The sequence below is a fragment of the Camarhynchus parvulus genome, chromosome 2 (genome assembly GCF_901933205.1).
Source record: "Camarhynchus parvulus chromosome 2, STF_HiC, whole genome shotgun sequence".
NCBI lineage: Eukaryota > Metazoa > Chordata > Aves > Passeriformes > Thraupidae > Camarhynchus > Camarhynchus parvulus.
In genome coordinates this window covers 132,601,968-132,627,780 of record NC_044572.1, presented here as the reverse complement: position 1 = coordinate 132,627,780, position 25,813 = coordinate 132,601,968, and the positions used below count along the sequence as shown (strand labels likewise).

At 35.5% G+C, this 25,813-nt stretch overlaps 1 protein-coding gene across 3 annotated transcripts in view; it reads right to left on the bottom strand.

Moving 5' to 3' along the window:
• ZFPM2 (zinc finger protein, FOG family member 2) overlaps positions 1-25,813 on the bottom strand; it is a 308,632-nt gene that overhangs the window by 260,123 nt on the left and 22,696 nt on the right. Inside the window, exon 1 of one of the 3 annotated variants that reach the window (XM_030968475.1) lies at positions 12,708-24,154. The exons of the other annotated variants lie outside the window; for them this stretch is intronic. Coding sequence (XP_030824335.1) covers positions 12,708-12,765 — 58 coding nt within the window. The 5' untranslated portion in view covers positions 12,766-24,154. Of the gene's footprint in view, positions 1-12,707; positions 24,155-25,813 lie in introns of those variants that run through there. 3 annotated transcript variants of the gene reach the window in all.

The window sequence follows — 25,813 nt, the reverse complement described above, 5'->3', positions numbered from 1 at the left end:
TTACATTTTTCTCATCCAGCAAAGACACACTACCGCTGTAGAAAATAAAGGGGGTCTTTTTTCTTCTATTTATTTCATATTTTCTAAGTTTGTATGTAGCTGCAGATAATTCCTGTTCATCTTTTGTTTCTAGCTGCATTTTCTCAGATGGAAACTGGTCTCTCATCTTTGTACATCATCATGCAGTTAAATCAAAAAAGCAGAAAAAAGGAATTTGGACTTTTTACATCCAGAAGTCAGTAGTGGACCTATGACTTCTCTCTCCAGTTACTATTTCTCTTCAAATTACTATTGCTTTTTTTCCTCCATGTCTTTTGCTCATATAAGTGAAGCAGAGGATACTGCAGAAAAAGAAGCCCCTGAAGACAGCCCAAATTCAATTTCTAGTAACATGACCAAAGTTACAAGGATTGTATGTAGAATTCAGTGCCAATTTGAGTTAGACCTCAATAAAAAGTCAGCACACACAAACTGATCCATAACACAGCAACACAGTTAAAGGGAAAACCTTGAAACACAGCAGGTGACATAGCAGACACACATGGATAAAACCACCACCTTTAATGTGACTGCCAGTTCTAAAGTATCAGGAAGGGGAACTGAGAAGTTAGCAATTAACTAAACCACAAACTTCATGATCTTTGTCTCAGAGATATGTATGAGAATGCGTGGTAATATAGCTTATAGAGGTGTTTTTGGTTTTTTTTGGTTTTTTTTTATTTTGACAATAATATGACCTGTTAAAGCAGGTTCACCTGCTCAGGGTTGTGTCCAGGGGCTTTTTAGTATCTACAGAGAAGGGGACTCCACAACCTCTCTGGCAGCCTGTTTCAGTGCTCAGTCATCCACAAAGTAAAGCTGCTTTTCTTCACATTTAGATGAAACTTCCTGAGTTTTAGTTGGTGCCCTTTTTGCTCCTTACCTTATCACTGGGGACCACTGAACAGTAAGGCTCCATCCTCTTGACACCCACCCCTAAGATATCTGTGTGGTTTGAAAAGATTCCCCTCTCAGGATTCCTTTCTCCTGAGTAACAGGCTCAGCTCACTCAGCCTTTCCCCATAAATGAGGAGCTCCTGTCCCCTCAGCATCTCCAGAACCCTCCTGATGGACCCTCTCCACTTGTTCTTTGTCTTTCCGGAACAGTGAGCCCAGAACTGGACCCAGCACTCCAGATGTGCCTCAGGATCACCTCCCTCAACCTGCTGGCAATGCTCTTCCTGCCGCACCCCAGGACACCCTCGGCCTTCTTGGCCACAGGGGCACTGCAGGCTCATGGACAGCTTGTTCTTCACCGGGACTCCCAGGTCCTTTTCCCACAGAGCTGCCTTCCAGCAGGTCACCCCCAGCCTGTACTGTGCCAGGGGGTTATTCCTCCTCAGGTGCAGGACCCTGTACCTGTCCTTGCTGAACTCTCCACCCAGCTCCAGCCTGCCCAAGTCTCACTGAATGGCAGCACAGGCTTCAGATTTGTCAGCCCCTCCTCCCAGTTTTGTATTGTCAGCAAACTTGCTGAGGGCACACTTAGATTCTTAGAGCCTTGAATTTTAAATACCTACAGAGGATTTGTTATTTTTAATCCCATCATGGGAGTTTATTGATATGCAGAACAAAACTGAAGAGTCTCAAATCAGAACAAAATCCTTAGATCAGATTGTAAGATAAATCAGATTGTAAGTTAAACGAATTGAGTATATTTTAACAAAAAATAAATAATCTGAAAAAAAAAGTCAGGTAGAATAAGATTATTCTGTTTGTATTTATTTATTCTATGCTGTATTTAGCCACAAGAAGCCAAAAACTGGGCAGTAGCAGAGTCTGTCCCATGGACAACAATCCCTACCTGTGGACCCACAGCAAAGAAATATTAATGGGTTTTTCCTGTGGATATTCAGATGTCATTTTTTTCCACTAGCTGGTCATTTATGATTAGTTACAATAACAGTTGGTATAATTTACTATAATGTACCCTAAGGGTGAAATTTTAAGGGTGCATTTTGTGCTGTTTTTTTTTTTAAGATTCATCACAGAATTACAGTATTACAGCACCTATTATGTAAACAAAAAATATAATGGCCTCTTAATCTTCATCATCATATACATCTTACAAACACCATGAAAAAACTTTGACTTTCATCATCACATCTCAGGAATATGTAATTTAATGACACAACAGTCTAGGTCACATATAGAGTGGGATTTATTGAATGACAACATTTATAGGTCATTTGAAGTTATTTCTCTTTATACATTCATGTATATAAACCCCAAAATACAAATAAGCAAACTAAATATTTTAAAATAAATAAGAAGTGCATGTTATAATGTACTTGAGTTCTTCAATATCTTTGTTCATTTTTTTACTATTTTAATTTGATTCCTCACTGGTAGGAATTGCAAGGTTGCACAAAATACATTGTATGTCCCCTAGAGTTGGCATAACCTGCTGGTTTTCTGAGTTAATCACTAATTAATAATTTGAAAACAGAAAGTAATTATGTCATTTCCAGACAATGAGCTTTTAAATGGTGCATGTTATGTCCTAGCCTTTTCGGTAAGGAAAAGTTTTTTCCTCTGGAAAACAGATGGCTGGTAAGTGTTATTATGAGACTATGCAAATCTCAAAGCAATAAGCATGAAATCAAAACAAGAATTCATTCTTCTCTCCTCTTATCATGATTGTTGTTTTGCTGAACCAACTTATGGAATAATACAATTGGATGCTTTGGCAAGGATGAATTGATAACCATCTCCTCTTTCTTTTTTCATAGCAAATAGTTCTGAAAACACTTTTTTGCCTATACTTTTAACCTTCTTAATATCTTGTGCTCTAAATTCAAATGAGGTAATCTTATTCCAGGCTAAATCTTCTCAGTAAACTTACTCACTTGCAAAGTTTACTGGCTTTACTACTAATATGATTTGATTATCAAAAAATCCTTCACTGGCTTATGTTTCAGATTAGCCAATTTTTTTCCTGTTAGGAATGAAATCCAGATGAGTTATTTCCTATTTTATATCACTTAAAGGCATAAACACCTGCATGTTCATAAAAGTCCCAGCTCCACTCTACAACCAAAACTCTACACTTCGAAAAAGATTTTCAAAGTTCAAGAGCTGCATCACTTTGCAGCATTCTATTCTACAAAATTTGCAGAATACTCTGAAGAATCTTAAATTTCTAAGGCTGATCAAAAAGAAAACTAAGAAACTGAATATGAAATATTGATTTCCAAAGTAAATAGGTTTCAAAATACTTAGAAGTACTTAACTGATGAAACACACAATTATAAAAAATTCCCACTGAGCTAAATAATTTGAAAAGGTCAGGTATAGGAAGACGCTGTTAAAAAAAAAGTTTGGAACATTATTCTATATGTCTTAGTTCTATTTTTCTTTCTTGTGTTTTTATTAACCCTTGACATATTCACTGCTAATAAATTTTAGTACTGAGTTTCATCATTTCATAGTTTAAATCCTTACACATAGCATAACTTATGGAAACATTTCAGTATTCTTACAACACAATGTTTTCTGTCTGCATTAGCATGTTAAAACATTTTTAGCTACTGTAAGGTTTTTACATTTTATGATGCAAGAAAGAGTAGTTACCATTATGTCAAATTGCTATTGGTTTATCATGAAATAATGTCAAAATATGACTAAAGAATTAATCCATAAAATAAACTATTTTCCCCAAAAGACTTATTGACTAATGTAGTTCCCCTTAATGAAAAATAAAATCATATTTTTCAAAGTATCCTCCAGTAAATAATTGCCCTTTTAAAAATCTCTTGCCATAGTTACTAACATATCCCTCTGATCTGAGTGTCCCTGTGTGAATGGGAAGTTGGGCAAGATGACTTCCAGAGGTCTCTTCCAACCTCAAACATTCTGTGATTTACTGTTAATATCAGGAGATGCTGCACATTTTCTCATACTATCTTACCAGGACCTAAAACCAGTAGAACTCTTTGGAGTACTCTAGTATATTCTAGGCTTCCAATCCCAGCATCAAATAGACTTGAAGCAAATATAAGAAGAATATCCTCGAATTCATCCAAAGCTATCAAACCAAGAACAAGTGCTTTAGTGAGATTTTAATTAGATGCAGGCCTTAGCACCATTCATAGCACTGAGGCAACAGGTGCAAGGATCCATTAATCCAATCAGCACTTCCTGCATCTGGGTCTTGGAAGGTTTCACTGTGTGTTAGACAAGCTCTTCACTCCATCTTCCCCTTAGTTTTATACCATACTGGCATTTCTCCCGTCTGCTGCTGATCTACCCTAAGCTTGTCAAAAATTGCACTCACTCTTCCCATTCTTCATACATGCAGAAGCACATGGCACAGTATGTTTAGCAATCACACAAAACCCAATGCAGTATTTTGTTTAATGTCACACACTGTATTCATAGAAGAATAATGCTTAGTTAATCAAAGTTGGTACCACTTAACTTGGCCTGTAGGAAAGCAATCATACCATGCCACTTCTGCCCTGGAAACACAGAACTGATCCTCTGATGTTATCACACTTCGCCTGTTTCAGTTTTAAAGATCAAGATGCTGCTTTTACATATCTTCCTCAGAACAACTGTACTTTAATGGAAAAGAAGTCACTTAGAGCATTTTGCCTAATGCTCATAGGAAATTTTTTCAGTTTCAATTTATCCCTCTTCATTATAACTCTTCTAAAGACACATTTTTTCAGATGTTTATACCTTCAAATGCTAACAGCCTTTTGTCATGACCCTTTAAATTATCACCTTACTAAAAGGCAAGTGTTGTTACAATTTAATCTTCCTCTCACACTACAGTCTAAGAGTTACTCAGATATTTCACTTCTTGATCCTCTGAGCACCCTTCTCTATTCTTCCTTCCATCTTCCGGTACTAAGGTGAGTAGAACTGAATATAGAATGAATTTGGCATATAGTTTCTGCTTTGTAGGGATCAAAAAGGCAAACAACAGCAAATATTACACAAGACTGTCACACCTCAGAGAGTTCTGAAAAAAAAAAGTAGGAATCCATGACACTTTGGAATACAAGAACTTTCAAGGACTAAGGTAGGGGTTAAAGTTGATGTTACTCATTACAGACCACAGACAACCAACTCAAGTGATTTTTACTATTAAACAGGGTCAATTTAAAGACTGCTTTTATCAGGAAGTTTAAAATATAATAGCAGTATTGATAAAAAGGGGTAGCCATGGTTAATAATACAGCAGGAAACACCAAAAAGCAGTTCCCTGCACTGCTTGTCACAGGCTGCATAACATTGTCATGCCATATGGTAACAAAAATTGTTCCAAAAATACTTAGGTTTTCAAGATGGACATGTTTATAGTAGAGACATTACTAAAACGTCTACAGTCTGCAATACTATGAAATGTCACCATGCATTGCATTACATTACATTGCTACTCCTGGGGGTGAAAATTGAGAGGAATTGTGGGTTCTCTTCCCAGTTCACACCAGAGAACTCAAAAATATTTAAAGACTTGCAGCATAAGAAAACCAGACCATGGAATGGCAGGCTGAAGCAGACATGAATTTTTACAGATTAATAATTTTCTTCTATGCTTTGTTTTCCTCCTCCTCCATTCCTCTGCCATCATTGCCACTCAACTGCTATCAAATACAGTGGTTCAATATACCTTAATTTAAAACATTTTGCAGCCAATTCATATATTATGACTATCAATAATATTAGATTATTATGTCAATACTACTGCAGAAACTACTGTTGTCATACCACTTCCAACATGTAATTGCTATTTATTTAGCACAAGGCTGCTGGATATGTTTTCTTGCTTTTTATGCACCCTTTTGAGGGTTTTCTTGATGTCCCAGCAAAAGAAACGCTCAGAACTGCATTTTTTTTCTCATCATCAATATCCAGGCTTGAAATATCCTTAAGGGTTATTCTGTTGCCAGTTATTGTCCTCAGATGTCCTTCCAGTATTCTCTGGCAAGCAATATCAAATTTCAGGGAGTTGCACACAACGCAAACCAAAGTATTTGTGCCTTCACCGAAACAGGTAATACCAGATGAAGGGAATGGCTTTGGTTTTTAACTTAGAAAAGAAAGCAACAGGGTACGAGGGGAAGTTTTGATGAGAAATTTGAAGCAGTCTTCAAAAAAACAAGCACACTTTCTTCCCTGCTGCCAGGCTCTCTCATGGTGCTCTCTTCCCCATGTCCTTCGCAGCTGTCCTCGTGACATTCACAAACCATTGTGCCTAGAACCAAATACTTTTCACATCTCACACTTCATGGGGCATAGCCTTCCAATTATAAGATACAAAAAGATACATGCCACATTTGGCTAAAGCCTCAGAATCAAATATACAGTACGGCAGAAGAGCCTACTGCTGCTTGACACTGAAGGGAGCACTTTGGTCTAGACCCCTACAGCCGATTTATGACCATATACATGCAAGACTGCAGTGCCAAGAAAATATCATTTGTTAAAATCAAATACATGGAAAACTGCTTTGCAGCATGGTTCACACTGTATAGAACTAAGCTATGCTGTGCTGTAGATCCATTGATTAATCATTTTTATTAAGTTAATTTATAATTTTTAGCAAACTTGTCTTTTAATGTTTCTATTGTTGATTACTTTGCTCTGGCTATTACATATATACTCTAGAAGACTCAAAACTTTGATATTTGTCTTTAAATTCCTGATGTACAAAAACACATGTAACACCAACAAGTTTTTATTAATTAATTCATCACATGAGTTATATTAAAGGTAAGGTGAAATGAATACTACTAGTAAAACAAAAAAAGGTTCAGATGTGTTTTGAGAAAAATACATCAGGGACAAGCATTTTAAAATTAAGCCCTATTATCTGACTGAAACAAAGCTATAGAGTGGGAATTGCAACATGAGAAATCCTCAGAAATATCTTCTTTTAACTAAACAGCAAAAAGCAGATCAGATTGGTTTTTAAATATCTTGGAAAACTGTGTAGCTAAGTACTACCATGTTCTTACATGAGACTTACTCTAAAGAAAACCACTTCTGTGCTTTTAAAAATGGAGTTTTCTACAAAATCTTTATAAAAGACTGATTCCTGGGGGTAGCAGAGATGGGGCATCACAAGAGAGAAACTTTTCAAAAAGGTTTGATGGCTTTCAACACAATCTAATACAAAATCAGCAGTCTACTACTGGAAGTGCTAATATCAGCAATTTTAGTAATTTCTACACCCAATCTAGAAAATATTAAAAAATATGAAAACTAGTGACCATAGCAGATACATTCATATCTTACTTCCAGTGAAAATTACCACTGGAACAAAAAAAAAAAAAATCTGGTGTTCATCATAACTATCAAAATTCCTTTTCTTTGTAAAAGATTGGAATAGAACATTTTGCACTTCTTGATCTGATCAGTGTTAAGCACGGCTATTTATAATGCAGGCAAATTCAAAATACACATTGGTATACTCAGATTGTCATCAAGAGTCCATTCTAGACTCAGAATCATCAAGGAGAGAGATCTGCTGCCAGTCTAAATATCTTTTTAAGAGAAAAGTACAGGCTCATCAAGATGACTACTAATTAACCTGCTAACTCCAGACTGAAATTATCTTCTTCCCAAGAATACAAGACCTTTCAATGTAACAAAAGCTTGGTTTAAGACACAGGTAATGGGAATATAAACATAAATAATATTCCTTCAGGTGGTCTCTTTTCAAGTAAGTAAGCACAGATAAGCCTCTTGCATGTCAAGGTTTTAGTCTGAAGATGGACAGTAAGATCCCCTCATCAATGACTGTAGTTGACAGTCACCAAAATCACACACAAGAAGTTCAAAGATAGATCAGTGCATACCTACACTGGTGTTTCTACTCACTTCAACAACAACAAATATGACTATGATGAAGGTCCCTGTGCTGCAGTGAACAAAAGCAGGTCTCTCAAGTAAATAAAATATCTGTTGAATAGCCACTGGAAACTATATGATAGATAAAGCCTTGTAAAGACCCTTGATGAGGGTTTCTCTCTTTTCACAGAAGATTTTCAAATTATCTTTCCCTCATGTCCCTTGCTTTTTTTTTTCACCTTCTACTGATTCTTTAGCAGAAATTTTTTATTAAATGCAAATATTTACTATGCCATAACCTATACTGTTTCATGCCATACTGACTTCTGTGGAATGTTTGATTAAGTCATGGGAACAGCATTACCCAAGAGAAGAGACTAAATTGATTCTAGGAAAGTTTGTACATTGTTAGACTCATAAACACAAATTTGGAGTAATTTAAAAGTCTCTGGAAATATGAAATAAATCCTAAGATACAATACTAACACTTCTAATTTATCTCAAAGGTGAAAAGTATAATATTCTTCATTCTCAGAAGAGGAAGTGTGGGGTTTACGCACTGAATTTAGTTCCTTACTGTTCGGAGCCAGATGTGAATTCTTTGGGATTACAGAGTTAAAAAACAAAAACAAACAAAAAACACAGCCCCCCTCTGCCCCCCCTCCACCAAAAAAAAAATTCAAGTCTTTTAATTTTTAAAGGTGGATAAACTGAACAATTTTACCTTTCAGCATCATTTGGGCACTGAATTATATTAGATTTTTCCCAGTAGAAATGAACCAACAGCTCTGTAGCCAAATTTCTAACTCTGTCCTATGCACCACTGCAAGTGCTTTTCTTTGGTGGTGTGCAAACACTATATGCTGGCAGATGTTATGAAAGGGAATTCTTATTTGATGATTCACAGAAAAAAAGTTTTTCAATGTTATGAAACCTATCCAGTAAAAATTAGGCCAATGCAGACTAAAAATTTTATTTGAAAATTAAAATTTTGTATAAAAAGTTAGTTCTCCACGTGAAAACACCAACAGTTTATTTCTTTCTTTCTGTTTAAAACAGTAAAATCTATAAGCTGCTGTAACTTATAAACTGTAATTTAAGTCTGATTCTAACCTCTGAATCATAAAACCTTCTAATGCAAACAAGTATCTTAGAATTTTATGAGGAATATTCCTGCATCTGGTGTGATTTCATTGGTGATCAAGAACAAGAAGCCAAGAAAAGGAAAACAAACTATAATCTGTGTTTTGAGGGAACATCAGGCACTTTCTAAGGGAGGGAACATACAGTTCTGCATAAGAGTTGCACCACTCCTGAAATATCCAATAAGTCACTTGTTGCTAAAGAACCCACTGCTTTGAATTACCTACCTTACTACATACATTTTCTATTTTCCCAAAAAGCTGTTTAAGAATCTCATATCAGCTTGCAGCTTCTAGTAGTCTCTCTTTCGTACAACCTCACCAAAACTATTGCTAAAGAGGACAGCCTGCTCTGAACAAATGCAAACTACCCCTATTAATTCTGTTGGAAATATATTCACTATATCCCTTGAAATATTTATGTTTACAACTATTATGCCAGGGAATGACAACTCAGACTGTGAAAGAGGTTGAATTCAGGTGAAAAGAAAAATACCCCTGCAATTTAAAGACTGTGCATCTATGGTGTCCTCTGTTTCCACAAAAATCTGACTTTTGGTATAGTATTAGTTGTAGTCCTGAGGTGGTTGTTTTTAAGATCAGAATAATAATGCCTACTCCGTCAAAAAAAGCCATAAACTTCATGACAGAGACCTAGGCATTTCATTTCTATGTGTTTTCCTACTGTTCTTAATAATATTAAGAAAAAACTTTAAAATATAAGAGATGAAACCAGAATCAAATTAATGTTCAAATTACTGATCAATTATCAATCTGCTCTAATTCACAAATAATGAAAAGTGCAATTCACACAATATCCTCTTATAATCTGACTTCCCTGACTGGGCTTTCCACAGGAAACTTTAATGCTTCATCTACAGGAGCAATAAAATAATTATCAAAAGATATTCACAGGAATGAAAGTCAGAACTTCCTCAGGACCCAAGAGAAAATTTTATAATTCAGTTCTACAATACAGTTTTAGTCACTGCTACCTACACAGAACTGGTGTATTAGTATAAATATCAATGAGCCCATATGTATATTTTTTAGATACACTGGCACACAATAACTACTGTTTGAACTGACTTTGGCTTATTTTATTTGCTACAACATAAATATTTAACCAGATATTATAGTTTAAAGCACAGCAGGTTGTTCATCTCTTGGTAACATGCATACAAAATCCGGCCTGTGGAACTGTGTTGTTCAAGACATGACAATTTAATACAAGTTTTTCCACGTCTTCAGCCAAACAATTGCAGCTTGTAATTCCAGACTGAAGCTTGGATACACAGTAATGACATTCAGCTATATTTAAATCTATATTTTGAGCCAAGGTTCTATCCTTCGAGGACAGGTCTCACTTCTGGAAATCCAACATGGAAGAGGTAACCACTGACACTAGGGTTTCACTTTTACGTTCTTTTTGGCTTGTATTATGTGATGCTCTGCAGCTGCAGTGATTCAGCCACTTATACCTGGCTCCACTACATGAAAACATTAAGTATAAAATTTTCCATCAAAATTCTATTAACCTCTAATTGTTAAATATACTCTGTATTAGTTATTAATCTGTTGCTTACAAAGGAATACTGGAATAGCCTATTTTTCACTTTCAGTCACATGACATTTTTTCAGCACTACAGAAGTTCAAAGAAATGGAAAGGAAGTAAGATCTTGCAGTCATTGGTGGCCAATTCTGCTCTATCTTTTACTTACTGTTTATTGCACTGTGTTTTAGGAGAAATCTTCTGGAGACAGGACACCTACTTGGATTTCTAAATCATGGAATTATTTATTTGTTGAAATATTTTGGTTATAATTCACCTTCCTTTGAACAGCAAGTCTTCTCTTCAATAAGCTCACTAGACCTGGACAGAGGAATACAGCTTGTTATACTTTTGAAAAATCAACTCTAACTTACTATCAGTTCTACATGACCTTACAGAGCTAAAGCAGAATTCTTGGTATAGTAATAAGTATGATTGAGCCAAAGCTCATAGGATTTAATAATAAGGTTTTGAGAGACACAGAAGCCAGTGTTCTCAGAGCTACTCTCACACAGAACAAGAGCTGTGCTCTTTGGATTATAGCAATGCTATCTGTTTATCTTTAAGCACAAGATGGATGTACAATTTGATGACAAGACATTAGAAAGCATCATGAAGACATTACTACCAAGTGCGCTCCAGTGGGTACAACATATGCTACTGAGATACCAGAAATATGATGTAAGGATAAGATATTGCCCAGGGAAATCATTTACTGAAGGCAGATAAACAAAGCATGAAGTGTAAAACCCAATATAAAACAGTTGCTGTTGTAGGATAGTAGAAAGTCGACTAATGTAAAACAATGCCTCGGTTTCACTGATCTTTATTTCAAGAATGTACCAAAAAGGCTATGTTATCAAAAGTAAAATGTTTCCAGCTTCTTGTGTGACCAAATTTTAGCCACAACCAGAACAAAACAAAGAAATCTAGCAAAAGAAATCTAACAAAAACAGTTCTTACCTCCTAATTAGTGCAGTCACTTGATACAGGGCACATATGTTCAGCTAAATCACTAATCTCAGCCAGGTCCTCCAAGCAGTAAAAGGCATAGTGTGTGCCACCTGCCTCAAGCTTCATGACACTTCCATGGAGCTCAGAAGTAGTTTTGCAATACTCACCAAGTACCCTGTCTTTCTTCAAACTCAGTGAGAGAGTAATTCATCACTCTCTGAAGAAACACGAGTCTCCCGCAGACTACGGGGAGGATGTGGCCCAAAATATTTCACACAGGGACTCAGAGTAACCTGCTAAAGCAGATATCTACATTTTTAGAATTCTGAAACCTGTACTTGGCGTCTGCAGTGCTTCAGTCCTTAAAAGGAACCATCTACTGATAATATTTGTACTATATTGTAAATGCTGAAAATTATTTTTTAAAAGATGAAAAAGAAAGAGCTGCCAATCTGTCAAAAACTTGGCAGGCACACAACACTGAATGAGAGAAGGCTTCATAGACGGAACACATCTGGAGTGATATCTGTGCTTGCAACTTCCCTGTAAACAACTCTTTTACTAAGTGATGGCTTTGCTTCAGAAATGGAATCTTTACCAATCCCACAGCCACAGAGCAACTTTGATCAATTAATGCTTTTAAGCACTCTGACACTGGATATTACAGAAGTGCAAAGACCTATTATTACCTTGCACTTTGTGCTAGAAAATATCACCTAGTAGGAACAGGGTACAGAATAATCCATAAATTACAGTTAAGTAAAAAAATTGACATTTTCCAACTATATGTTCATTCACCAACCTCGGAAACAATAGGTAGAGTATGTTTATGCTTGAGGGATATTTCCTGAAGTTTTAACAAGTGTGCTGAATCACACAATTGTAAATACTCATATTTATTACAACCAGACTTAACAGTAGCTGAAGCAGAGAAAGTATTTTCATTTACTTCAAATGCTGTTCAAAAACTTAATGTTTATATCAGAGTAAGAATAAACCCCAATGGCCAGGATAATAATCCAAACCAATAATAAGGTCACAAGAAGATGCATCGCACATATCGGATAGTTCAGCTGAGACCCCATACAAGGGATCAGCAAGCTATTACCTGTTTAAAATTTTGTTCATCAGAGCCTACTCAATTTGCAGATACAATCATTTTATCATTTTTCTTCTGCAAAGTAAAAAAGCAAGTTTGTCAGAATCACTGTCTCACCATTAATATTAAAGCTCTTCATTATCTCTTCTGACAGAACAGAGCAGTCTTCGAACATCCCAGGGAAAATTCCAATTCATTCATGAAAGTCAGAAGCACATCAAATACCATGAGAACTGGACATAGTTTTCAAGACCAGTGAAAAAATTGTATTTTGGCCACTGTTCATGAAAGGACGGGAGTTACTGCCGACAACTACAAATGTTTGCCCCTTGTCTGTACTCAGCTTCACAGTTAGGCCCAGAGGTGCTTGCTAAGCTCAGAAACTAAAGAGTCCTAATTTACCATAAAGCTTGTCTATAAACACTGTCAGAGGAAGCAGTCAGGTTCTAGCCCTCTAGGTCAATGCATTTGACAGGTAAGCTCTACAAAATCCACCTATGGAAATTTACTGCTTGTCACAAAGTTCTTGCTGATCAACTACGGTACAATAAAGCTCAAAACATAAGCTGTAACTGCTGGGCTTTTTCATGAAGCCTTAATTTAGGAAAAAAGTGATCAAAGTTTTAATTTTAACTTCGGAAAAGCCAAGTATACCAGAATGCATTACTGAGAAGAAAACAGGGCTTCTGTGGAGCAGCAGATCTTCCTAACTGCACAGTACAGAGAACAAAAGATTCTGTACCAGAATGACACCAGGAAAAGAAGGTAGAAACTATTTATTGAGGTCTCTGACCAGATCATTGAATATAACACTTGTCTACCCAGTAGACCAGTGCGAAAGGCATAGCAGCTCAGTTCACAAGTTAAAGATCAGCAGAGATGACCTCAAGTGAAAACTATAGTCAAGCTTGACTGTTGCCAAAAGAAAAGCAAGTATCTTCATACACTGGTTGGCAGGTATGGGTTTACCTTTAAGAATCAGCTTAGATCTTCAGCTATCAGTAAAAGTGGAACCCAAATAAAACCTCCAGCTATTCTAGTAAACATGAAGTAGGCAGCAAATGTTCCAAGAAGACTGTATCTATGGTCTCCCACAAAGACAGGCTGAGAGCCCAATGCTGTCACACAACAGTAACTATCAGTACCAAATATTACACATATTTGCCTGTTAGCTAATAGGCAACCATACTGTTGAGTATGGCAATCATGACTGCTTGAGCTTTGAATAAACTATCTGTAGTAAAAAAAAAAAAAAAAAAAAAAAGTAATATTCTTCTCTCATGGGCACAAAGCTATCAAATTGAGACTTCTGAAGGAGAAGGAGGATGGGTTCCTTTTACCTATTTTCTTAACTTTCATTTCAAATCCAACATAATTAGTGAATCTAGAGGGCATCCTGTAATACTGATAATAGAATTCCTGTGGTCTCTAAAGTATAGTACCAGAAATGTTCTAAATTTTGACCATTTGATATTTTTCCTGACTTTTCCCTCATCATAAAGGACATACACTATAATAAGCTATGCTGATCAAAACAAATCTCTTCCTGACTTTGAAAAGGACTTAGGTGGGTTTAGACAGCAGTCACCCTGTTATGCATCTAAAAGATATGGTCCTACTTAGTGCCTACCCCACTGAAAGTTTTAACTGAGAACTGGAGACACATGACCTTAGTTTCCTTTTCAAATAACTATTCTCCAATTGCAGTATACATCTTGAGGGATCTGGGCTTTGAGTCCAGTCCCCCAACTGTACTGCCATCACACTATGCTCACCTTGTAAGCGTACAAGTAACAGTGACTTTAGATATTCCCGTCTGATGAATTTTAAAGCCTTCGGGTAGACCAACCTGAGCTCAGCAGAGCCTCAAATTCTGATTAATATCACCACTTAGGTACCACTCAGTATTTACAGATTTTGTATCTCTACAGGAAGGAGCACTGAATACTCTCTCTCCAAAAATCTATCCAACTTCACTCTTTTTTTTTTCTCTAGGGAGTTTCAAAGCATGGATATATTGCCATTCCTTTGAACTTTATTCCCATTTAAAAATCCTGGTGACTTTGTTTTATATTTAATATTTATTTATTAATCACATGGATTTATTGTCTTATATGGGGTTTCAGGGTTTTGATGATAATGAAAGATGCTGCATAAATAAAATAAATTCCTTAAATAACATAAATTTCTGCATAAATAAAATAATGCTGCATAAATAAAATAATTCCATAAATAAAATAAATTCCTCAAAAAGAGAACAGGAGTATTGCTGCTTTCAGGTTGGATATTCATTCTTCAGTACAACTTTTCCTTAACAGCATGTATTTATGCAATCATGCATTATATTTACATATGCCATGTTAATTCTTGGGTATCTACATTATCATGGTAAAATTCAGTGCCCAGGAAGTGCTCGCTAAGGAAAACATAGAGAACTAGCTAGTTGCTTACCTTTTCCATTAACACTAGGTAAGTTGACTCATTTCCCCAAAATGCTGCAACATTTCAGAGTAGGCACTGGATTCACACTCATTCAGTTGAAGATATAATAGATTAGATATGGCTAATCCATTGGAAGAGATTTGAACAAAATAACCACAGCACATCCAGGTATACATCACACTCTGTGGGAGCACCTCTTCCCTCCCTTGTGTATAAATACTGCAGTAACTACAGTACTAAATAAATTATTCTGGTTTCTATTTCTAGCAGAAACTGAATAATGAAATTTGAGAAGCAACAGCAACAGTTTGTAGACCAAGTAAAAACGAACTCCGACTTCCCAAACAATTGTCCTATCTTTCCATTACTTGACACTGCATTTCCTTAAGCTACATGTAGATAACTTCACTTCCCCAGACAGCTTCTTTTCTCCCCTTTCCTCAGATCATTTCTCCATTCTCCGTACACATACAAAATTTTTCTGACTGCTTTTGTGCATTCAGGAAATTTCTAAAGCAAAGCAAATCTGAGGTGAAATGGCTGAATATTACACAAAAGAGAGAACTATTACTGTAAAATCTTTCCAGTCCCTCCTCAGCTTTCGGATTCTCACAAACTCACTAAATGTCTGCTCATGTTAAGTCTGCACACTTCTCAGTGGTTAAGATTAACTGTATTTGGGATTGAGAAATATGATTTTTATAATACTCACATACTGGGTTTAATATTTTAATATTAGAATAATATAACTAAATAAGTTATTGTAATATCATTTAACGTCATATTATAGCTAATATGAAAACACACACAACATTTCTTCTGAGACACCTTCCTACACCTTGGTCTTCTGCTCATAATTTAAGTGCCAAAGTCCCATAATTATTTGTTATGCAACTTACTCCTTCTTGCTATAACTCATTTATTAAATTGTCCTATTTATTGGCATAGCTAATTACTGCTTGTCTGAATATCATTAGTACCCTTTCCTCCCTTGTCTCTAAAGTATGAAAGTGATGTTTTCAGACAATTTGTACCATAATTTTAAAATATTGTACAAATCACATTTAACAAAAGGATGGAAAGTTATTTTATGAGTAGTAATTTCACTGGCTTTTTTCTCAGCACACGTTGCCTTCATAATGAAACACAGGAGAGACATTTGTATCATCAAAACCCTTAAAATTCTTATCTAAAATTGTGAGAAGAAAAGCAGCCGAAAAAAGAAAAAAAATGCATTTAATAGTTCAGTTAACATTTATTGAAAAGAAGAATTCACATAATATTTTGTTTCTTGATTTGACAATATTTTTGGATTTATAAGACTAAGTGAAAATCACTGAAGCTAAGCAAAATCATTTTTAAATTGAAAAGTTGCTCTGCATAGAAGTTGGGGCAAATATGCTACAGTCATGATTCCAAAATGTCATCTTGAAATTACATTAGAGTGACACATCATTGAAATTCTGACATCTTTTAGGTTTAGAATATAAAATAAACTATCTTCACCTTTCTGGATTTGAAACAGGAAAATTTTTTACTATTTTGTTTACAGTTTTGCAAATTATCATTTTCCATGTCCATCAAAGCAAATCATCTGAATTTCACTAATGAAGTAACTGGGAACACTTCAACCCAAATTATATTTGCAGCATTAATGGATCAGACTAGACCTCAAATTATTCATCAAGACTCCCATCTCAGGACTATGACTGAGTCCCCTGAAGTGTTAAGCTTCACTGATTATCCAGTTACCAAAAAGTAACCAAACATGGATGAATATATTATCCAGTTATACATTGCTAAGCATAACTAAGTTTTCTGTACAGTCATAGAAAAGCTATGGTATTGTATTTATTTTTTAGTTTTTACATCATTTTTAGTTTTCACATTATATTTAGTTTTTACATTATTTTTAGTTTTTACATATATTTTACATTGTATTTATTTTGTAGTTTTTACAAAGGGAACTGATCCCACAGACAAAGACTTAACAGCTCAGTTCTATCTAGTTCTATCTTTCTAAAGCAAATATTTAAAGGATATAATTTCTTACACTAATCTGAGTTCATGCCTGTATTCTTTACTCATGAGGAACATCTTTAACAAAAGCGTCCACAGAAAGTTCACTTACAAAAGTGTATACATAAGTATCGAGGCTCTAAGGCATATAAGGAAAAAAGTTGCAGCTGTCTCTTAAAATTCTCATTCAAGACAGACACTATTCTGCCTTTTGCAAAATTAGTGTAAGCAACAAGCAACCAATGTATCTGCTACACTAATTACATATCACTACCTACTATTTTAACCAAAGCAGAGCATTTTTTTGAGCATCCCAGAGTGATTGCACCCTGAACCAGCTGTCCAGCAATGTAGTGTTATTATCTCCTTATGCTGACACCTGCAGACTGCATTCCCAAAACAGGCTGCCCTACCCCTTCTGCTTGCTCTTAAAAGTCATGCTGTCCTCCTTCTTGGATTAGCAAAGGTACATCTGTGGCCATCAGGTGAACTAAATAAAGAAACTGCTTTGACTTAAAACTGAAGCACGAGAAATTGGGAGAGAAGCTGGTTTTCACTTGGAGCAGTTTCTTCCCCCAGTTTGCTCTATGGACAGAATAACATTTGAGCCATATGTGAACACTATATGAGCTAACAGGCAAAAGGAAGAGGCCACCACTGTCTTTCTCAGTTGCATGCTGATTTAAAGCAAATCTTGAAGCAGGATGCAAAACTGAAAAAACAATTCATCACCCTGGAAAACTGTTTATTTTCCTTCCCACAGAGGAATCTCAATAACTAGCTTATTTTGGATGCCAAACAATTAGATAGTTGAAGACTTTTGCACTAAGAGTGACCATAAATCATCTATTTAACTGCATATGAAGTGATTCTTCTGCAAACAAGCACACGCTCAAATTTATTTCTAAACAGTCCTCTAGCCTTTCAAAAATGTGATTTATAAGTGTATCCTCATTTTTCTATAAGCCTTTTGATGAAAGTAAGCATGCTTAGAAATTTTTTTTTAAAAATCCACAAGAATGCCAATTACAGCAACAAATTACTTTCTTACTTCCTTCTGCCTCCTAATAGTACTGGAAAGAATTCCATGGAGTGAAATTACAAGTTGTAGTTGTAAAAAATTGTTAAAACTGACAAAAGTGATAGCTGAAGTCATTTGAATAGCTTATATTAAATGCTTCCTATAAATGTGTCTATGTACAAACAGGTTGCTGTGCATTAGCACAGCTTAAAAAATAAGAGGTATTTTTTCCAATCAAGACAGTTCTGAACGTAGAATTCTCAAAAAAGTTCCATTTGAGAATGATTTCTGGGACATTAGTTCTACGGTTTTTTACAGACCATGTTGACTACCCACTTTTAATTACACCAAGGTCTATTTAGCATGACCACTTAGAAATTTCTTGTTAATCTGTCAGCTAACTTAAGAGCAAATCTAGACCTTGGAATATGTAGAAACTTTTGTTTCAATAAAAGAATTCAATAATTGCAACACAGAACAATCCAATGTATTTGGATATTGCAATCCTAGTATTAATTTACGGGGGGAAAAAACCCATATAGAAAATACCTTTATTTTCAAAAGCTTTCAAATATTTTAAGAATATTCATTTCCTACCATATGGGCTGCATTTTTGGTCTTATAAAGTGAAAACTGGCTAGATCACCAGCCTTAAAGGGTTAATACAAAATCTAATGAGTTCCTCACTTAAAGGCATCCCTCAGGGGTCAATGTGGCTTAAGATCTTCATTAATGGCTTGAACAACAAAACAGAGTGCCCTCAGCAAGTTTGAAATTGTACCAAATTTGTAGGAGCTACCAAGACACACTAGAAGGCAAGGCTGCTACTAAGGAGACCTGGGCTGTCAGAAACATGAAGTTCAGCATAGGCAATTTCTGAACTCTACTTTTGGGACAGATAAATCTCAGGTACCAGTACAAGCTGGGGATGAACATACGGAAAAACAGCTTTGCTGTATGAGCATGAATCAGCAGTGAGCCCTTGCAGCAGCAAACGCCGACCGTGTCCATGGATGTCTGCAAGTGCAGACAGCAGGATGAGATGATTATTCCCCTCTACACAGCAATTGTGAGACCACACCTTAAGTGCCATGTCTAGTCTGGGGTTTTGGAGTACATGATGGTTTTGGAGTCAGTCTGGCAGAGGAGAGCAAGATTGCCACAGGATCATGGCAAGGGAAAATCAATACAGCTGGGATGGTCAGGTTTAGGAGGAATTCTTCTTGCTGTCTTCACATACCAAATGGGAGGTTCCAGAAGAGCAAAGCCACACTTTCCCTGGAGGTCCACAGAGTTAGGATAAGAGGAAAAGACACAAGACATAGCAAAGGAAATTCTGAGTAAATGTTAAAGAGATGGCAGCGATGACTGTAAAACTGTAGAACTAGTTGCGAAAGGACGTTGTGGAATCTCCAACCTTGAAGACAATAAAAAATTTGACTGGGAACCTTACCAAAACAGGTTCTGGTTTGAGCAGGAGGTTGAATTAAATCATCTCCGGAGGTCCTTTTTAACATAAAACATAATGATTGTATAGTTTTATTCTCAGTTTTAAAGTGATCATGGAAGCTTGGTCAATTCTGAGTTAAACAGAATAAGCTCCAGACCTAGCACAAGCATTCAGATATTTTTGTTAAGAACATGGCTCAGCTACATATCATTTCACAGGTTCACTGGAGTAACTGGGCTGTAAACCAAAAAATAATTACATCTCACACTTTAAAAAGTATTGGAGGTTCAGTTTCATACGTAGAATTTCTCACAGCACAAATGACAAATTAAAAATCTAGGACTAAATTTCCTTTCACTTCTTAAAATCTGCAAAGATTATGAGGGAATATCTGGGGAAAACAGATACATCTTTCCTCCTTAAGAGCAGCACTAATTCACTGCAGTATAAGTAACTGTGTGTCCAGATATTTGGGCATAAACTGCGCTTTTTTTTTCATTCAATGTGAAATCAGCAAAGGAATTCTTGTTTTTATCGATTCTACAGGCATGCAGACAACTTTGCTAACATGCAAATTTAATGGCAAAGATACTTGTTTCATTTTTACATTTAGACTTCAGGTTTTAGTGGCATTAGGAAAGCAAGAGGAAAATTAGCATCCCCAGAGCTGTTCATCTGCTTCGCTTTCTCTCACCACAACAGCAAGCAATGGAAGGAGCAAGATTAAAGCCCAGGGTATGGATATCATTTTAGAGCTATTCATATACAGAGAAGCTAAATGATCATACCTCAGCTGTACACGCCTATTGCAACTCGTGTTTCACTTCCCAAATATACTGGGTTTAAAACAGAGCAGACTGCAGTTTTGATAACATCTGCTACAACAAATAACAGAAAAAAAAAAAGAGTGTGAAGTCTGATGAATGTTTAAACAGAACATTTTTTATGGATCAGCTAAATCTTTTCTGCTTTTTAATTAAAAGTAAAGAAAATGGAACTTAATTATCCTGTAAAGATTAGCTTGTGGGCATCTTCCTGTAAATTACTTCTAATTGAAAGCAAATTGTCAAGTGACATTCAAAGTACTGTCCTTTAAAACACAGCTGTTCTATTGCTGATTTCAGTACATTACAGTGCTTTCTTGTTACAGTAAGGCATATTTGAATATTTTAACAATTTGACTGGTTTTGTATGGATTTCCATTCAGTATATCTTAATTACATTCCTTCCTCCAAAAATCAGAACTGGTTTTGTATGGATTTCCATTTAGTGTATCTCAATCACATTCCTGTCTCCAAAAATCAGAAGAAATATTAGCTACCTTTTTGTAACAAATATCCTAAAGCCATCTCTCTCCACCTTTTATTTTGAAGCTCATTGGTTAATGCCTGATTAGCATATAGCATGGGTAACTGGCTAGTAGCCTGCCACCTGAACCATTCATACTGCTGGGAGCCAATGCAATAGCAAAAAACATTTTTAAATATTTGAAGCAACCTCAAGTAGTTTTACTGGATCAAATACAAACTGAAAGTTCACAATCTTTTTCTTTCATCTATTTATAAATTCTTGGAATGGTATTTTATATAGTTTCATAGTAGAACATTATCAAATAGCAAGATAAAACTATGGTACATTAATATAAGTTTACAAATATATTCAATCGTTTTGATAAACCACTTAAATGTGACTTATCATTCCACTTAGAACTGTAGCCTCAACCCAAAAACCTGTTACTGCCTTTTATTAGATCTTCCTTAAAACAGCAAGATTTCATTTGGATGGATTAGGTTTCAGCCTTCGCATTCTACTCCAGAAAAAGGTAATTTTATCCTACAATCATAAAGCCAAAAATAAACATAAATGAATTTCACATTTCTACAAAAAATTACCAGAGCATTGGGCACTTCTAGTGTTATCCTTCACTTTTTCTAAGCTTTTTTTTCTCCCAGACTCTAAATATACACATTTCTCTGCAGCAGTGAAAACAGATTCTTAAAACTTTTCACGTCAAAGTGCAGTGCTTTCACAGCATTAGGCTTGAAAGCATCACTACAGCGGAGAGGTGGTTTAAGAAGGCAACGTGTTTGGACACATTTGTTTTAGACAGCAAGTATGTTTGCATATTAGAGCTGTGACATGACCAACTGCATGGCTCACAGCTGATGGTGGGCTTGAATCCCCAAACACAGGAGAGGGTGAGCTGGAAGTGACTGCTCAGGGTATCACTTGTTTTTCCTCAGAACTAACTGCACATACAGCTTAGCCATTTTGTAAGGAAATAGTGGTATCCCTGAGGACCTACTGCTTGTGAACCCTTCACAATGTTTCCCTTCCTCTTTTTATCTCCAAAATGTACGACTAATGCATTGTAGCTCTCAGTCAGACTCATGTGTGCTTCAAAGGGTTCATGTTTGCCACACTAGAAAGGTATTTATATAGATGTTATGTCATCACTGGATTGGGGAGAAATTACTTACTTCTCCTATTTAGTATAAAGTCATAAATATTAATCTAAGATAATAAGAATAATTTTAAAGCACGATTTTAATATGATCTCAATTCTATCTGAATTCAGTATCTTTGATTTCCTATCAGGCTATCAGGTATCTGAACAACTTAGTAAAAATGATAAAAAAAGTAAAAACCAGGCAGGCAATTTTTTATTGTTTTTTTGGTTTCTATTCCTCAAATTTCATGTGGTATTTATTTTCTCCCACTTTAAGCAAGAATGATATGGGAAAGAAAATTATCTTGCATTATGTCTTAAAGGAAATGAGATGCATGGTTATTCTTATGTATTGTGGAAGTAAAATTGGAAAGATTACACCATATTCTGGATAAAATGCTTTGACATCTCTAGGACACAAAGAAAATCCCCTGCTCACAAGCAGTGGTTTTCAATCTCATCTGCAGGTTGCACTTGAAGAACATCCCACACGATCAGCAGCTGGTGTCAGCTCAATGAAAGCAGCTAATGTCCTCACAAACATTACACATTGTAAGCTCTGCAGTAGTCATCTACTACAAGAAGACAAAGAACCATCAACCATTTGTTCTTTGGTATTAAATTTCAAAATTTATGACACAGGAAAATAGATTAGTAGTGATTCTAAAGAACACTGGAAATGGAAACCACTAAAAATTTGCACAAGTAACGCATTTAATACTTCCGTGAAATTACAACAGTGGGAGAGTTAATTTTGACATGGATTAATTATTGAGGCTCCTTATTGCTTCTGATATCTGGAGACAAACACGTGCAACCAGGGTATGCCCCAGCAGCCTCATCAATACTGTCTATGAGCTATGCCAACAGACTGCTCAGTAGGTGACCCGAATATAGGCAGAATAGAGAACTGAAGCTGAGCCTACAAAGAATTAAAGATCATTACTCTGCTAAAAAATTCCTGAGAAGATCACCTCAACTTAATATGCCCTTCTGACATTCCTTCTTCAACTTTCATTTTTTCCCTCATTTCTCAATGTGATATCCAGTGCAGTGAACCAACAGTGCAGATAGGGGGAAGCAGAAGCTGAACTTCATGACTTTACCAACCAACTTTTTTTTTTATGTTTTAATTTATAAATGTCTTGTTTGTTTCTACAGTAATGTTCCACATAATCCATCTGCAAGATTGCTGGCATTTACTTTTGTTCTGGCATCTGTCATGAAGAGAAGATGGGAAACTGATAATGCACATTAAAGGTTCTCAGAAAGTTCACTGGAAGTCCCTCTAGGGTCTCAGGTGAAGTATCATTTCTTAAGAGAAGCTAAAACAAATATTAATCAAAACATGCCCCAAAAAAACTCCAAAATGAAACAAAAACAAATAAACAAAAATGCCCAAACAACAACAAAAAAGCCACAAAAACCAAGCAAACAACATCAACAAAATCCACATGCATGTCAAGAAAGACCAATGTGTCCGTCCCTGAATCTCAGGTACTCCTGGCAAAAAATATGGATTTATTAATTTTAAAAAATTGACAAATCATTCAAACCTCATGGAGGAGGGGTAGTATTAATAGAAGACTCTCCAAACATGTACCATCACTCCAAGTAGCGCAGCAAACTGGTATGCAAATGGTGCCAAATGGTGTACATAACCATAGCCAAACATGCCCTCAAATTCTTGAGGAGTTTTCTTGCAAAAAATACAACACAGGATTCAAATTTCATTTCTCTGTGGAAAGCATGACACATCTTGCCACCACTATTTAAACTTTTCCCAATGGGCACACCATCCCTCTTCTATCATGGAAAAATGGAAATACAAAATTTAAAATATTTTAACAAAAATATTTTAAACTAAATTCAAACTTTAGATTTTAGATTCCTATGACAATTTGTCTATAAGCAGATTATATCCCCTATGGAAAATTAGTTTACTTTTTTCATTATATTCAGGGCCAACAGTAAATTGGGCAGCAGAGCCTCATTTTTCACACATGGATGCTTATTCAGCACAGGAGTAAGGAGCAGGTAAATCCCACAGATCTACCTCCCTAGTATTGACCCTTCCTTCTCACTATGATGACAAATTTATGGTTATTTCTTACCTTTCACAGGGGATTCTTTAGTGTGGATATAAATCCAACTATAAAAATATTAATAATTATATTACTATCATTAGAGTCATTATAATTCTTATACATTACTCGAATTACAATGCTATTTTAAGAACATTAACAGACTTATAAAATCGTGAAATTATTTTTCTTCTTTCATTAAATGGAAACAGATTCTTTATGACATTACAGTATTTCCAGAGTGATGTCACTGTGAGGTAGAAAAGTATCCCTAGATGTGGGTAGGTAGCCAGCTTGAAGGTATCACTGGTCCTGTAAGCCAAGCCCCAGGACTAACCTACGAGGTACAACAGACTTGGCCATACAGCTGTATCCATTGCTCCCATTTTGTTTGAAAGAAACAACTGAGGCCTTTGATCTCTGCAAAAAGCATCAGATTTTAAAATGGCAGACTTTAAATATTTTCCACAGTTCCTCCTATCCAGACATTAAAAAGCCAGAAACCACAAGTAGAAGCAACATAGAACTTCCAAAAGATGAAGCAGGTCATTTCAACGAGCGTAGAAGCGTTCATAAACAAAATGTAGATACAAAATCCAAGAACATTCTTGGGTTCTGTGGATCTGCTCTTTCAGACAGTATTTCTGGTGTATCAATCCTGCCTAAGACACTAAGGAATGAGTAAGCCTTAAATATCTTTTTTCATTAAAGCCAGGTCATTGAACTTGTGGTATCATATCCAAAAATGCACTGATAAAGAATTCCACATACAATTGTACTCCTGAACTAAAATGAAGCCTTCAGATTAGGGCATGTCTACTGAAATTTGGTATCCCACATATAACTAGGATATAAATACTAACAAACAAAATTACTCAAGATTCTGTAGTAGAGGGGGAAAGGGGGTGAAAATTGCCCCCCAAATCAATCTCAAAATGCAATTAAGACATAAAAAATCATAAAACTTCTCTTAGTTTCTTCAGAGTAGGCTCTCTGGAATCCTTCTATTAATCTTCCATGAAGGAACACACACATACATGCACACTATTTATGACATGTCTAATTTCTTGATTTGAAAAATGGGAGATAAAATTGCTCATAGACAAGGATGAACACTTATTCCTTATACTATGGAAATTCATGAGAAGATGTTTCCCTGTGGGACATTTTATGGAAATGAGAATTTGAATATTTGAGAAAAATGTAATGTTAGTCAGAATTATTAAATCTATTTAAGCTTTACACACAGAAAGTTCAGTAAACTTTTTTTATCCTAAAATATCTATCTCTTCAATTATTTTTAAATAACATTTTTCATCTGACTTTTATGCATGAGATGGATACAGAGAAAAAATAGATTCCTTACATGCATTACAATACATAAAATTCCACTTTTATTTAAAAACTGAAAGGCAGGCATGTCATATTGTAGTATCTAAGATAGCTAATTCTTATCTGCATCCTGATATTTATATCATTACATTATTATTATTATTATTATTATTATTATTATTAGGTACTCAACACAATGTAACAACATAGCACAAACTATTGACATGTTTGGAAAGTGAGGATCTTTGCTACAGAAGAAAGCAAAAGCCCTCAAGTGAGATCTTCAGCAAATAAAAGCATATTGATATCAAGTAAAATATAGCTACATTTATTATTTTTCATATGTTTGTTTTGGGGTTTTTTTAACATGATCCATGATTTTGGGATAGTCTCTGTAAAAGTCAGCATAATGAATTTTAAGGTAGC